The sequence below is a fragment of the Montipora capricornis genome, chromosome 1, assembly GCF_036669925.1.
Source record: "Montipora capricornis isolate CH-2021 chromosome 1, ASM3666992v2, whole genome shotgun sequence".
Classification (NCBI taxonomy): domain Eukaryota; kingdom Metazoa; phylum Cnidaria; class Anthozoa; order Scleractinia; family Acroporidae; genus Montipora; species Montipora capricornis.
The window spans coordinates 16,581,250-16,597,112 of record NC_090883.1 but is presented as its reverse complement, the minus strand read 5'-3'; the positions used below and the strand labels follow the sequence as shown (position 1 = coordinate 16,597,112).

At 39.2% G+C, this 15,863-nt stretch overlaps 1 protein-coding gene across 1 annotated transcript; it reads right to left on the bottom strand.

The window, feature by feature from the left end:
* Positions 1 to 2,292: 2,292 nt before the first annotated feature.
* Positions 2,293 to 9,709, bottom strand: LOC138051895 (heparan sulfate glucosamine 3-O-sulfotransferase 3A1-like). Its single transcript, XM_068898192.1, is given in 3 exon segments — positions 2,293 to 3,853; positions 3,856 to 4,179; positions 9,599 to 9,709. Coding segments are annotated over 2 exon segments (1,017 nt in total). The 5' UTR covers positions 4,148 to 4,179; positions 9,599 to 9,709; the 3' UTR covers positions 2,293 to 3,128.
* Between the last annotated feature and the right edge of the window lie 6,154 nt (positions 9,710 to 15,863).

The window sequence follows — 15,863 nt, the reverse complement described above, 5'->3', positions numbered from 1 at the left end:
AAAAATAATTATTAGCTTTAAATCCATAAACATGTACTTTTCACACACTATGGAGGGCGGCCACGCAGGGAAAAATCATGTATATTCATTTTGTGGGGATGGGTTGGCATTAGGAGTAAAGCAATTTTCCCCTTGCTAAAGTTAAATTTTTCTCTGTCTACTTCAATTTTCGGGAGAACCCTGCCGCAAGTTTCAGCTCCATCACCCCCCGAGCTTTAATTCCCTGGGGCAAGTATGCTTTTGAGTTAAAATTTTTGTCCCTGGTCAATTTCTCACGCAATTTTGTCTAGAAATTTCCGGAAAACAAGATCCTAGTTGTCCTCTAGTAGGACTAGGCCCTGTACGCTATTCAAAGTACTAAAAGCTTCCTGTGCGCATGATAGCTAAACATCACTTCAATCTTAATTAATTATTTAAGATACTCAATTTATATCCCTATTACCCGCTTTCCATTCATTAAAAAAAAAACCTAGTAACAGTTCGCCTTTTTATGAACTTTTGCACCGTATGGGCAGGCCGCGTGCGGGTAGTTCCCACGCAATTTCCAACAGAAAATCGGGAAAATTGTGACTGATGACATGAAACAGAAAGCTTCATTAAAGTCGAAATCGAAATCATTTCCGGTTTCTCACTTCCCTCCATTTGCTATTTTAATAACCTTAAAGCCCGGGTTCCACCCACTTCTGCGATTAAGCACGCCAATGAAGTGTTATTCCAAACGTTCACACAGTGAAACAAGCAGTGAAACAAGGCATCAAGCAAGCGTAGTATCTAGAAAGATTCCAAGATGGGCGTGCGAAATCGTCGCTCTTGTGCGTGTGCTGAAAGGGGCACTGTCATGAGCTACGCATGCTCGAGTTTTTGTTTGCTCTCGAGCCCGACGGAAACAATTCCTAGCCGTTAATCATGGATTCACGCGTGAGTCGCGTATATTCCGCCGAGTATATCCTTTGTCCACCGTGGCCCCCCCCCCCCCCCCCCCCCACCCCCCTTTCCCAGTGGACAACCATTTGTGAATTTGTCGATTCCAACTTGAAAAAAGTTAACCTAACACTTTTCAAGTTTTCGCAAGACGCTAGCTCATGCGCTTCTCGTGACAGTTTTTCCCTTTAACTCACGCCCGGTTCCCACTTGGTGAAATAAGCACAAGCACAAGGAAAGGAAAATTTTCTTTTTTTTGTGTCTTGTGCTTAAGCTTGATTTTATCGCTTATTTTACGTCCCGTTCACGCACGATTGTTTCTCAAGTTTATGCTTATGCTTGTTTCTCGTGTCTTATCGCACAAGTGGGAACCAGGCTTAACTACGCGTCGATTGGGCTGAATCAAAATTCCTGAGAAATTTAAAAATTATTTTTCGACTACATTTAAAAGTTGTCAACCAGCTGAATGTTTTTTCTAGAGAAACATAAAGCAACCAGAAGAATAACTGGCCACTATTGGGTCTGCTTGTTGTCTGTGGTGAGCAGGAAACAGCTTCGTATCAAGCGAGAGTCCCTTGAAACCTGGTTGGTACCCCGGAAGTTCAGTTGAACGGCTGAAAAAGTGTAAATGTTTAACTTGGTAAGTACATTCAGTTGAGCTAGCTGTTTTTAAGAAGCGAATATCGCTTTGTAAAACTAAACCTCGCATGTTGTAGTTAAGACACCGAAATCCCCTTAACGATCGAGACAGATTAACAATGCACGGGGGTTTTTTCACCAGATAAATATACATTAAATTGGCCTGGCCATGGCATTCTGAAATTTAGCACCATTAATTATGGTCTTAAAAAGCCTACTGAAGTTCGTCATAATCCCCCGACCTACGTTTTCAAATTTAAAGAAATGTACAGCCCGATTACAGCCCATACCTTGAGCTAGCGGGAATCTTGAGCGGAATGGTTTTTTTAGTTTAACGTATCCAGGCTCGGTACCATCCTGGGAAAGAATTAGAGATACAACGTGCGCACCTCTTCATTATCTTCCTTTGAGAAGTACCAATTCCTTCCAGATGCCGTCTTTTCCATCATTTGTGCGTCTTTTGACCGAAGAACACAACGTAAATGCTCTTAAAGGCGGACAAATTCCACAAAAAGATACATCAGGCACTGAACTTGACGACCTGATTAGTTTTATTGTGCTTTTGTTAGGCTTTACGATACCCCCTATGTGTGGGCTTCCTTAACTGAATATCTTGATAATACCTTACAATCTATTCATGTTACCACACCTCAGATATCGTGAAGTGTCTCATACACTGCAAGGTTCATTGAACAATCTGTCCTCCGAAGGGATGAAGCCTTCTAACAAACTTTTAAATAGTGCTCGCATAGTTAATAGATGTAGGCTGGTTATGAAACTCGACAAGTTTCTTTGTTTCATGTTTTTGTTCGCTTTTTTGGCCTTGACCCTGCACAAAACCCGACAAAAACACGCTTTTTTCGGCAGGATAACCAATCAAAAGCTTCGACTAATTTATTCGAAATTCACTTGCGAACCAAAAACAAAAGATTGTGCAGGGTCACGGTTGGTTCAACATCTAATTGCGACTGTATTGTTCCCGCTTTTGATATTCCCAGGTTTCATAACCAGTCCCTAGATTAACTATGGTGCTCGTGAACAGAAAAAGCTAAGGTCCTGTTAACTCCACCAAAGGTGATCCTCCGACCTAGTGGAAATCCAAAGGCCAAAATGCAAAAATAAACAGTTTCGAGATTTTTGCTGTTAACTTAAATAATATAATGAGAATGATTACTTGGTAATATATTTCAGTGATGCTTGATCCATTGTCGTCATCCAGTTACGCACCTACCACAGCAATTGAATAAACACGTCTATAAATGCATGTATTAAAATAATATTGAGATCTGACTAGTTGAAATGGCAACGTTTTTCCTCTTTCTATTCCCTCAACAAGTAGATGCCATCTGAGGATAACGGCTACTTTACTTCTCTTTTACCATTTAATAAATAAAATTTAAATTGAATTAAGATCTCGCACCATTTACACTTTCTCTCACAAACGACTAGTTCAGCACCGTTGTGGTTTTCAGGATCTCAGTTTCGTCCTGAATGAAAGTCTTGTGATTGATTTGAAGGAGTTTTGTCATTAAAAAAGTATCACAACAGCACTTGGGGACCCGGTACTTTTATGGCCAGCCAAAGTCTCTATGCGCTTCTTTATACAATTCCTGGTTATACGGTCGATAATAATCCTGTAATAATTTGCGAATATCATCTCTAATAACAGGATGAGTGCGCCCTTTACTGTCTGACAAACACCCAGAATTTTTTATCTTTTTGCCATGAATAAATCTACTAAGACATGGAAAGCGTTTAGTTTCATTTATATAAAAGAATTCTTCACTCATAAATGGCTCGAGAGTGAGAAATTTTTCCACAGCTTGCAGCTCGGTTGCTGGATTTTTCGTCATTTCTTCCATACTGACAAAATGGAACTGAGAGAGAGGAAAATAATTTAACCACTTTCTCAAATGTTTAATGTACACACCAATGTGTATTGCACCAATCGAAGTTCTCAAGTCCTTTTCCTCTCTGCCTCTGGTGATAAATTTCTCAAATGACGGTGCCACACCAAGCTTTTTTAATCGGACTTGAACATAGTCTGATACCGCTCTTTCAGTGGGGTCACGCAATATAATTATAAGCTTGATACTCTGTGACATCTCGTAGACACGTTTAGGAACTTCATCCGTCACAAAATAAGCTGGAGTTTTCTCGATGGTTATGTCCCCTGGTAAAGACTCTGGCATTTGCTCTCGATACCAGTCTAGCCCTCGACGATAGTTCTCGTTGATATCAAAGAAATGAACCTCAGTAGAGCACGCTTTAACCTTTGGGTGCAGTTTTAAAATTCTAAGAGAGCTCTTGTTCCTCCCTTCCTAACTCCAATGATAATCGCATTTGGGAGCCGCTTTTGTCGTCTCGTCGCCAGACGCGAAAAGTGACCAGACAAGTAAAATTTATCACTTGAAGTAGAATCATACTGGTTATCATCCAACTCAAGCAGTTCATCATCTTTGGAAAACTGTGCCGCTTCGTATTGCGTTTTAGTTCCTCTCAAACTAACGCTGTAAATATAAAACGACAACAATCCTATAAGGAGAAGACCAATGCACACTTTACGTCCTTCCAGCCACGCCGCCATGGAATCCTTTACATTTCTCAATTCAACAACACCTGAAAAAAAAATAACAAATGAAACATCAGAACTGAAATTAGCAAGTACCATTTCGCTAAGAGTGAAAGCGTTTACAGATGGGAGGAGGTAGTGTGGCCCAGTGATTAAGGCGCTTGCCTTGAGATAGAATATTCCGGTTAAAGACCCGTTCTGAACACTCGTTAAATTTGATCCTGGTAGTCCCTGGTTCAACAGTACACTTTTCATTCCAGCTAAAGGTCTGCCTTCGGCCAGTTGGAATTAATTCATAACAATTATTGTTCTGTTCTGTCGTTACGTTGACTGTGTTTCATTGGCCCTGAAAAGCCCTTTCGGGGAATGGTCAATTAAGTATGTACTACAAGGTTTGATCCCTCGCCATATCATAAACAATGCAGAGTCCCAACAATCTCGACCCCAGAGATCTTCTCTTGACTGAGGGAGAGAAGAGCTCTGGGGAACCCTGAAACAAACTGCCTTCTCATTGGTTTTCGTGAAGAACAATCAAAAGCTTCCCTAATTGGTGCATTCATGTTAGCACGAGGAGTGAGCAGGCGCCGTGAGGTTCAAATAGCCAATTTTGGCTACAAGACCCCTACGGCGCATGTTCTCTTAGATAGAGTTTCCCAGAGCCTTGTGTCGATCTAAGGCTCTGCTGACGAGAATGGAGTCCCAAGTAAATGACTGGTGGGAGCAAACTTTCATTGCTGACACTGGGTTTGTGAGGAAAACACGAGAGTGGGGCCATTTCCCTTGCCGTTCGATTGCACGCTTCCCACAAAACCGATAAAATGGCCAGCCAAGAATGCTAACATTCTTTCTTTGTCCCCAGCCTCTTCCCGGGTAATCTCGAAATTGGTCGATGACGTTTTGAGCCATTCGCGGGCCGCAGTATCCATTTGAAAAGAAGCGAAGCTAACGAACAGCAACATAGTCAGACTTGAAACAAATACCTTATTACATGACATTTTCGCGACACTTAAATTTCGCGATTTTGTTTAAAATCCCGAAATTAAATTGACGCGAACAATAAGTGTCGCGAACACAACATGACGCGAAAATTAAGTGAATAACAATACATCAATAATAGCTAATAATGAAGAAAAGACGAGTTTATTAACATTAAGGTTGACAAAATCATGTTTTTCTATTATGGGGCAATTGCAACGTCTTCATACCAAGACATTTACAATCAAGGATACTAGAGGCGAAATCATTCGAGTCTCAATGTATTCTTCTTTTTTTGGTTTTTACCTCAATGACTCATGATTGTTAAAAGCGATTTTGTACATATCCTGGATCGGAAGTAATTAATTCATGAATGTATTTTGTTGAGCTTTCCTCAGTGTTGAAGTCAGTCATGATTGCCGAGTTTTTAAAGCGAAGATTCGTGATTCCTAAAAGATTTTTAACTATGATTCATGATTCATAATAGGCCTTATCACGGTTTTCACCACCATTTTGACGGGTAGGCAAAGCGTAAAGAATTTGTAGTGTTTATATGGCGATCCGATGTCAAATAATTTTCGTTAAACGCTAGTGAATTGAGAACTGAAGGTACAGGCCAAAAGATTATACAGAACAAATTTTAGGCACTAAACGTTTGCAGAAGTTGCCCGGCAGCGTTTTCAATTTTTCCCTAAAGTTGTCTGTAAATTTTTCATTGGTTCTTGAAGTCACAAGATAAGCGGCCATTTCCTCACGAGCTTTGTAATTGGCCACTGGTTGCCTCCTGCCAGTTGGGGTTCTTAATCACGTTTCTGTTACGTTTGAATAGCCCTTATCGGAGTTATCAGCGGTTTTGCCACATGAACGAGGCTAAGGGGTCACGATTTAACGTTATTCGTGAGCCCCAAAATTAAACTTTACACCTTTCTACGCAGGATTTACGTTATATCGTGCGCGTATTTCTTGTGGGTGTTTTGCTGTTCACACCGTGACTGGAACGTGCTATTGTACTATCATTTCATGTATAAAACTAGTTCCCTTTAGACATCTTGTTAGAATCCCTGATGAAGTCTGTTTGATCAGACGAAACCGGTCGGATAATAAACAAACAGGCATCCTATGGAATTACAAGGATTTGTATTTGTACTTTCAGAATATTTCATTAAATCCCACAATTTCATAAATTTAATTTTTTATGCGTATTTTTAAACGATATTTCGGCTGGCCAATACCAGCCTTCATCAGGTCTATTTGGAGATCTAACGAATTTACATAATGTATATACACATGCTATGACGTCATTAAAGATTTCAAATGGTAACGTAACGTGATATAGCAACTGGATAAACAAAATTTCAAATAAATATAACGAGATCGTTAATTTATCCTTCACACTTGTTTATCCCACCCAAGATATGCTCATTATTTACTAGATCTCCAAATAAACCTGATGAACGCTGGTATTTCCCAGTCGAAATACCGTTAAAAGATACATTTTCAACAGACCAACATTACCGAGTTAACTTTCAATATGCTTAAGCTACCAATGCGAAGCTGTTTTCGTTAATAAATACGTAACTTGACAAGTAACTTGACCTCTGCGACCCGGAACTCAGCCTTCTTTAGACACGTAGAAACCATGGCCGAGGTCAGTTAAGAGAGAAGTTAATCCTGGAAATTCTGGAAACGACCAGGCGGAAAGTATCATTGATTGCGTAGCTTTTTTCTACGAAGAAAGAAAAGGTGGCTAAAACTACCGGTTGAAAAATAAATTCAGATATCGTGTCAACATGGAAGAAAGACGGGCAACCCTAAAACCTGGAATCCGGAATCCGAAATCACAGGTCATTGTTTTACCAATACGGAGGGCAAAAACTATCCTAAACTTTCATAAAAGCTACTCTTAGGCCTAATTAGGCCTAAACAAACGTTTTTAGGCTTAAGGTTAGCTTTTATGAATGTTTAGGATAGTTTTTACTCTCTGTATTAGTAAACAATGACCTGTGATTCCGGATTCCGGATTCCGGATTCCGGGTTGCCCAAGAAAGACAGCTTTGTAAGCTAAGGGTATGATGCTAAGGGAGCGCATTTGGTAAGTTTGTAACTTAGACACGTTTACTATTACTCCCTTTCTGACCTTTCTGCTTTGCTATTCTTTGTATCTGAATGTCCTTACAGTCTAGGGTCGTCTAAAGGTAATTCTGATACCGGTCTATATCGACTTCAAGGTCCTACGACTTTCTCGACCTTCTAATTTTTCAAACGATTATCGATATCGAAGAGTGAAAGGGTCATCGAACGCGCTCCGGAGAGCGATACTGATAGGATCGTTTTCACCGTCACGCAACGAGAAAATAAATCGAAAACCATTCAGTGGATATAGTCAAGGAATTGTAATGTCCTAGGAGATAGATGAAAAATGCACTTCTCCAAGTGTTTGGTCTGCGTTTTCCCAAACTTCAGGTATTCGTCGAGGATGAATAAGAGGACGCTCGACGCTCTGGAAATAGGGAGCTTTAGCACGCGCGTTTCGGAGACGTGGATGGCAACCAGAAGAGAACATTTCGCGTGCCAGGACAGTGGTGCATCTCAGATTTTTACACTAATCGTCTCTAATAGAGCAACGACACTTAGCACTGTAAATGTGGTTGTGTGAAGACAGGTAAAACTGGAGGGAACATTCTTCACTTCCGGTTGCCGTCCGTGTCTCAAAAATGCGCTTCCTTATTTTCTGGTCAACTTCTCATGGACCTTCATACAAACGAGCTCTCCCGGTAAGTACAAGAAAACTGATTTACGGGTATCGATCAGCAGTATCGACGCGTAGGCATGCATTGACAAGCGTAAGTTTTGATGTGTTTATTTTGTGGAAAATTGTTCAGGTGTAAAAGTATTACGTCAAGTGTAGACGTAATCACGTAATTATTGTTATTGTTGCGGTGACGGTGTTTCGTCGACTGTTCTTGCGGTGATGCGGTGTTCGTTAATATTTTTTGCGGTGTTGCGGAGTTCTTGCGGCCCTGGATAATACAAACGGAGCCAAATAATACCAGCACAGAAGGGGACAATCAAATGTCCATAAGCCGAAGACCTATGGATGTTATAAACATTCTCCATAAAAAAGAGAGTGATAAGGAGAGCGATCCATGGACCTATTTACAAGACATGTCTCTGATGCCACAAAATACTCACGAGATCAGATCCAAATACAATTAAATTAAGTTTGGTAGTTTAAATTAAATTTGCCAGTCCTATTTTTCAAACAATCTATCATATATAAAACCAGGTTCCCCAAAACATTAAAATTTCGCAAAAGCTTTTAATTTAATTAAGAAGTGGTCTTAAACAGCGAAGCACACAATTGATACCACCAGAAATTTCAATTCTTAGATATGACACATCAGCGATCTTATTTTGAATTAATTCTAGTAGTCTTTTTCCCTGCAGATAGCTATCAACTACGACAGGCTCTCAGAAGTAAAATCCCCAGCTTCTTTTCACGGAATTCAATTGGTGGATTATCTGCAATTGAATCCGTCCCATCACTCCCATGGTAATAAAATTAAGTTCAATAGGATTACATGTTGTGAAAGGAAACAGGTTTCAAATGTCCATGCGTAATGTCGTTATTTTCTTTCCCACACAAGCGTTTTTGCAATTTTTCAGCTCTTAACAAATACACCCAAAACTGAATGGAGTCCAGACGAGTTTCAGTCGCGGAAAATTAGAAGCTAAGAAACATGCAGTGGGAAAATAATTCAAGTAGGCACACATGGCAGATGTCTCTGTCATCGTTGGTTTAAAATCGTTTATGCACGACAATAATAATTATAAGTATTTACGGCTGAATTTTACAAAATTTCAAAGTGGTATTCAAAATTCCTCATTTTGGTTTGGCCTCTTCTAAACAATGGTCCAAACAAGAATATGGAACCGCAGTAGTTGGGCATAATAGGAACATGCGAAAACGCGGATCAAAGTAATCTTTAACAGACAGCAATCTCTGGTTGTATGTTATGACTCGAAAGGAAGTTCGTTTTAAAGCGGTTCTTTTCACGCATATAACATGAGACTAATCTCTAAAACCAAGCCTGCAGCGGCGATGAAAGTTGAATCAGTAACAAGCGCTAAAATTTCATAAACAGGAGCAACGCCTCATGGCATAAATGCCTGCAGGCAATTTGCCACGCAACTCTATTCTAAATTCCCTTATCCACTTCTCTTCAAATATAAACGCTCATCTTACTATGAGTCCAACTTAGTGAACACGTCTTGACCTCTAAAATGATAACACTACAACAGCGTATTTCGAAACTAGACCTCAACCGATGTCTGGATAAATCAATGGCACAAGGGGTTCAAGGCAGAATTTATCAAAATGTAACACAGACTGCATTCGGTTATACGCTCAGATTTCATGTAAGAAAAAGGTAAAACCAACATTTTGTCTCCTTGGTGGCCAAATAGTCCATAAAACGAGTCAAAACTTACCCTTTCAAGTCCTTGTTTTTTGTAACATGTTCATGTCCCTCTCTGTTGACATGTAGATGTCGAATAGTGCTGTCATACCTAAACCCATTCCCGACCTTTGATGCCTCCGACGACGAAGAAAATCACGCAACGTTTAATCACAAGTACCCAGGTCTCTCGAGGCCAGGAGTCGTCCCAGTGTCGCGTGAGCCTCTTTTGGCTCGTCAAGCAATCCGAGGAAACATTGCATGACGAGCCAAAACCGCATAGGAGGCTAAGGGTCTTTTGTTGAAGAATTAAGGATTCGATTACATGATGAATTCACTTTGCTCCACCCACAGGCGTAAAGTTCTTGTTGGGATCAGCGCCCGCAGTCCGGGCGTATTGTACAACATGGATTGTTGCTACGTACCAATTCATGCACTGAAAATTATTCGTCCTCTTTTCTGTTGTAGGGATGACGCATTGGTGAGAGCACTCGCATCCCACCAATGTGACCAGGGTTCGATTCCCAGACTCGGCGTCATATTTGGGTTGCGTTTGTTGATAGTTCTTCTCTGCACCGAGAGGTTTTTCTCCGGGTACTCCGGTTTCCCCTCTCCTCAAAAACCAGCATTCGACTTGATTTGCGTTAATTGTTAATTTCAGTTGACAGTGTCCCCAATTAGCGCTCCAGCGCTAGAACGACTAGACACTTAAATGAAGTTCCTTTCCTTTCTCAGTTACAACCTTCTGCGCAATGCACAATGTTCACCTTTTTTACGTATTTCAGTAAACTGAAAAAGCTCGGTGCACGGTAAGGGCTATCAAGAATTAAAACATTTCAAAGACATAGCATAGCGCTTTAATAGAATCCAGTGTTTAACATAATGTCAACAAAGCAGAACCAACCCTTTTGTACACATAATCCAAAAACGAAACAATCTTGTCATTTCCTAAACTGTCTCGATAAACTTCTACAGCTGTGAATGCTTATGCTTTATTTTTCGACAGCAACAACAATGCAGGAGAGATATGCTGTCTGCCATCCTTGAAGTACTTTCGGCCTTGACTCGCTCCTGTGTATTAAGTTGTTTATCCATGATTATTAAAGAAATAAAAACGCGTTGTTGAGTAAAATATAAACAAGCGGGGACTTCTATTAAAAACACGAGAGAAGTGCCGAGCGAAGCACAAGCCGTAAGCGAGTGCTTCCCGCGCTTCTCGATTTTTCTTAAAAAATTCCAAATGTTTATACTACTCATCAATGCAAGAGGAATAAGTTTTTAATTTCTATTATAAAATATTAATGTCCAGGAGAAATTGTGCGATCTTTTTCACCGGAAGTCAATTGATTGGACCAATCATAGCGCGCACAATTATTCAAAAATGTTATGTTCTAAATACAATAATAGGGAGCTTAAGCAACGACAACGGCGACGGCAACGAGAACGTCATCTCAAAATATAAATTTGCGTTATTTTAATCGCTTCGAGACTATTTCAACGTTTTTAATATGACAAGGGTGTGGTAATTCCTCAAAGATGACACCAGTCGGAACGGCACTCCATTTTAGGAGAGAAAACGAAAATTTATCCTCAAGTGCTGACGTTCTTCATAAAACCAAAAACTTGGCTATTTCACGTTGTTGTTTTGCTGACGACGGCAACGAAATGGACAAAAGTGAAAAACGCACGTGCAGGGCGTGCAAAGCTATTGTTTTTACCCACTAAATATGCAAATTTTTTGACGTTCTCGTTGCCGTCGCCGTTGTCTTTGCTTAAGCTCCCTAATTACCCGCCGAAACCCGAGGAGGCAACCTTAGAAGCCAACGCGTAAAAAAGGAAAAGATGTAAATTTGTAGATATTTACACATTGGTAGATATTGTAAGGGGAAAAGCAATCTCGATTTGCTCAACCGGGTGCGCAAGGTGTTCTGGGTAATAATAATAATAATAATAATAATAATAATAATAATAATAATAATAATAATAATAATAACTTTTATTTAATCACGGAATCCTTAGCACTAAAAAGTGGTCTTCTAAAGAGCCGTCCGTATTAACACTAATATAGCTAACACTTAAAAATTACGGCTTTGTTAAAAGAAAATCTTATATTAATTAAACGCTAATTAAGTTCTACATTAGTGGAATAAAAACTATTTAAAGTAGTGGCGTGCTTAGCCTCCGTTGACAGATTCTTCCATGTAACTGCGCCTCTATAAAGAAAACTCTTTTTGAGGGCCTCTATGTTCGGCCGTGGAATAAACAGGTTGTGTTGGGCGCCCCGAAGATTATGTCTGTGAATGGTATTTACACTGGCGAATTTGTCAGACAGATATTCGGTTACAAGGCTATTTACTGTTTTGAACATTAAAGATTTCAGTTGTTTATCACGTCTGTCAGCGAGGCTTTTCCATTTGAGGGCACGACTCAAAATCTGCGCAGATCTGACATCCCAATTAGACCCAGTTATTCAGTATGCGTACTGCTTCTCTAGTTTTTGGCTGAGCCATTACCGATACAGCCCCACACAGCGCTGCAATAATCGAGATGTGAAAGAATCAGTGACTTAAAATTGTGACTTGGGTACTTTGGGAATATATCGGTCTTAGCCACCGACGACTTCAGAGATATGATCTTCCCACGAGAATGTTTCATCCACCTGAACGCATTTGTAAGTGTTAATTGAATGTTCATCGAGGCATATGGCGATTTACTAGGGAGCTGAGAAATCTTGTTCCTTGTGCATGTAAAAAGACACTTGGTCTTGAGGACATTCAGACTTAGACGGTTAGAGTTTGTTTTAGATCGCTTAGATCGTGGGTCAGGGATGAAAACAGCTCTTCAGGGTTTTGGGGGCATACGTGAGAATAGTGTCATCGGCGTACATCCTCACATCTGATAGAAGGTTACAGTTCGGAAGGTCATTAATATACAATAGGAATAGTAGGGGGCCGAGAATTGAGGATTGAGGCACCCCACAACGTATGAAACTAGTTTCAGAAAATTACATTGTTGATAACTGTAACCTGAGTATCAGAGAGGTAGTCTCGAAAAAGATTAAGACTTGCACATTTAATCCATACAGCTCCGATTTTGACAGGAGGATCCTGCGGTCAATAGTATCAAATGCCTTTTTTAGGTCAATAAACAGAATGGCATTTGTCCAAACCATCGTCTGTCACGTCAATAAGAGCTGTAAGAATATAGCCTGCGAACAGGCTCCCGGCGAGGACGGAAATAAAGTTAGCATTCGGCGCGCGCGAACCAAAAAAATTCGGACTGATATTTCGAAAGTAGCTTGTTCTCATTTAAATATGTATATACCTGATTGAAAATGGCTTTTTCAAAGAGTTTGGCTATTACAGAAAGTACAGAGATCGGCCTGTAATTTGCTGGGTCGACCTTAGAGTCAGCTTTGGAAATTGGAGCACTCTTCCAGTCTTTTGGAGTGATAACAGTGGAAATAACTAAATTGAAAATATGTGTCAGGGAAGACGCAATATAAGTAAACGATAGCTTTGGAAGGCAAGTTCGAACACCATCTTAGGTCGTCGTTTTTGGGTCTTCATTTTAGAGACACCCCTATCACAAGGTTCAAAAAAGTCACGAGAACTGACTCGAGGGTGATTTATGTTATACGCTAAATTGGGGCCTATATCGGTAAAATGCTGTTAAATGCGTTGCTTACCTCATGAGTGTGAGTTATCTCCGTGTCACCAATGGCTGAGCGAAGTTTTTCTTTCACGATAATAACTAGAGTCACGAGGCAGAAAGTGACAATGAACATCGATATCAAAGTGTGGTTCGATTGAAAGTGAGTAATTTTCGAATATTTATAGCGATTGCTTTTACTTTGAAAGTCAAACATTATAGTATCTGATAGAAAATCATATTCCCTGAGTCAGAAATCGATTTTTCATGCTCAAACAGGGGCGACGATTTTTTGGACATGTTACAGGTTGAAATTAAATTCAGGTCCATTTAAATCAAACTAGGTGAAAGTAAATCAAACTAGATAAATTGAAATCAAACTAGGTGAATTTAGTTAACCTAGGTTCATATCAACTGTTTGTAAAGGGATTTTCTTTATGGGGTGTGGTTGCAAAACAAAAAACCAAAAAATCGCCTTTCCCTTCTCCCACTTTGTTCTTTACTTATTCTCTTTCTGTCTATCCCTATCCCTCTTAACCTTCCATCCTCTGATGCATTCGTCATACCTACCACTATTTTACGTACACTTGACCCATTCAATTCCAATGTGTATGTTACAGGTAAATTTGAAATTCAGGTTGAAATGATTTCAACCTACACGTAAATCTAATTTTAAACTAGGTTGAAATTGAAAGTAGGTAACATCAACAAAAAGTCCAGCAATTGCTAGCAAGTACGTGTATATTGGTAAGTAAGTAAATCGGTGCTGGAAGTAAGGAGATGTGGTTAGCGTACGTTTTTCATGAGTTGGTCTGTAAAAATGTCTTTGATTGTTATTAAGTCTAAGCATTGATTTTAAATGGTTAGCATTAACGTTGGGGTTAGGCATACTGTGCATGATAACCAATTCTGCTTTTTTTTAATCTCAGAGCAGCAGAAAAACAAAATCTTGATTAATAAGAATTACCTTCATGTGACTTTGTTTTATTTTTATTTTTCTGGTTTTTGGAAGGAAAAAGACATCCAAAAATTGTATAACCGTAGATTATTGAATGATGTACAGTTCAGTACTGGTACAAATGTAGTTCAGCAGAAAACCCCTTCATGGTTATAGGTACTTGAACAATCAAATTCAATTTTTTTTCCTGGTAGTTCACAAAGTTTTTAACTTTTATTAAACAGTCATTACGGTATGTAGTTGAACAATGTTCAAGTACTTATAACCATAAAGGGGTTTTCTGCTGAACTACAAAAAACGGCTGCAAGGAGGCTAGTTTTCATGCTTGAAAGCCATGCTTTCACTGTGATAACTTTCGTCAGAATCCATTGTTTTTTTTTTATGAGAAAGTTGAACAATAACACTGCTCTATTGCAAAAAACAATTAAGACAAATTGAAACTTCGCTCAGGCTTTCAATTCGCAACTTCACTCTTGGTTGCCATGATCATGGTCAAGAGATAGAAAAATACTCAGTGCCCGCTCCCGGAACCAATCAGATTGCAGGATTCTCAGGATACCGCCCGCTCACGATCAAAGAAATAAATAAATCTATTTACTACAAATCGTGGTCTTCCAAAGGAATACAAAACGTCAGGCAGTTAATGAAAGACACAGATGACCTGCTATCTTTCACTGAATTCAAGGAACGCTTCGACGTCAAAACAAATTTTCTTGTTTATCACGGGGTGGTATCGTGCATAAGATTGTTAAGGACTGCCATAGAAGACAAAAATGAAAAAAACAGAAAAATCAACGCTTTTGTAGAAAACTTCATAAAAGCTCCTAAACCCAATAGATTGGCTTACGAAAAGCTGATCAGCGCTAAACAGAGCAGCCCTAGGAAAAGCCAAGAGAAATGGTGTGTCGACCGCAGCCTTCAGTGCTCCAAAACAATTGACTGGGAATTGGCTTACAAACTCCCTTTCTGCAGCACTAAATCTACCAAATTAATTATTTTTCAGTTTAAACTACTTCATAGGCGTTTAGCGACAAATGATTTTCTAAATAAAATAGGCATTAGAGAAAACGATATTTGTACCTTTTGTAGAACGGAAAAGGAGTCTCTTTTTCATTTATTTTGGTCGTGTAGCGAGACGTCTTGTTTTTGACGGGGCTTTATAAAATGGTTGGCCGAAAACCAAATAAAACTAAAATCCAACATTCTCACTCCGGATGTAATAATTGGCCTGAGATGGGACACCCTATCTAACATAAAGCAATACTTTTACTTCCTTGTTGCCAGATATTACATATGGTCCTGCAAAACAAAGGAAGTACTCCCAAAAATAGAAAGATTTCCTAGTTTTCTATCTTCTTTAGTACCTTTTAAATCTTAAACCTCAACAAAATAAATAAATAAAATTAAATTAAAACATGTTTAATATAAACGATTTTAAAAGGAAGCCATGCATTCAAGGAATAGATTAATAATTTAGCTGAGAAATCGTAGTAATGACTTTTTTTCTTTTTTGTTTATAGCTTACTGAATACATGTATGTTATGTTATGTATTGTATTATTGTATTCCGGTGTAAATAAATGTTGTTATTTAAGAAATAAAAAAAAAATAAAAAATAAAAATAAAAAACAGTAGAGAACCGGTTTCACTAGTTTAGTTGCTGACGTTGCCCCGCAAGCACAAATCAGTCA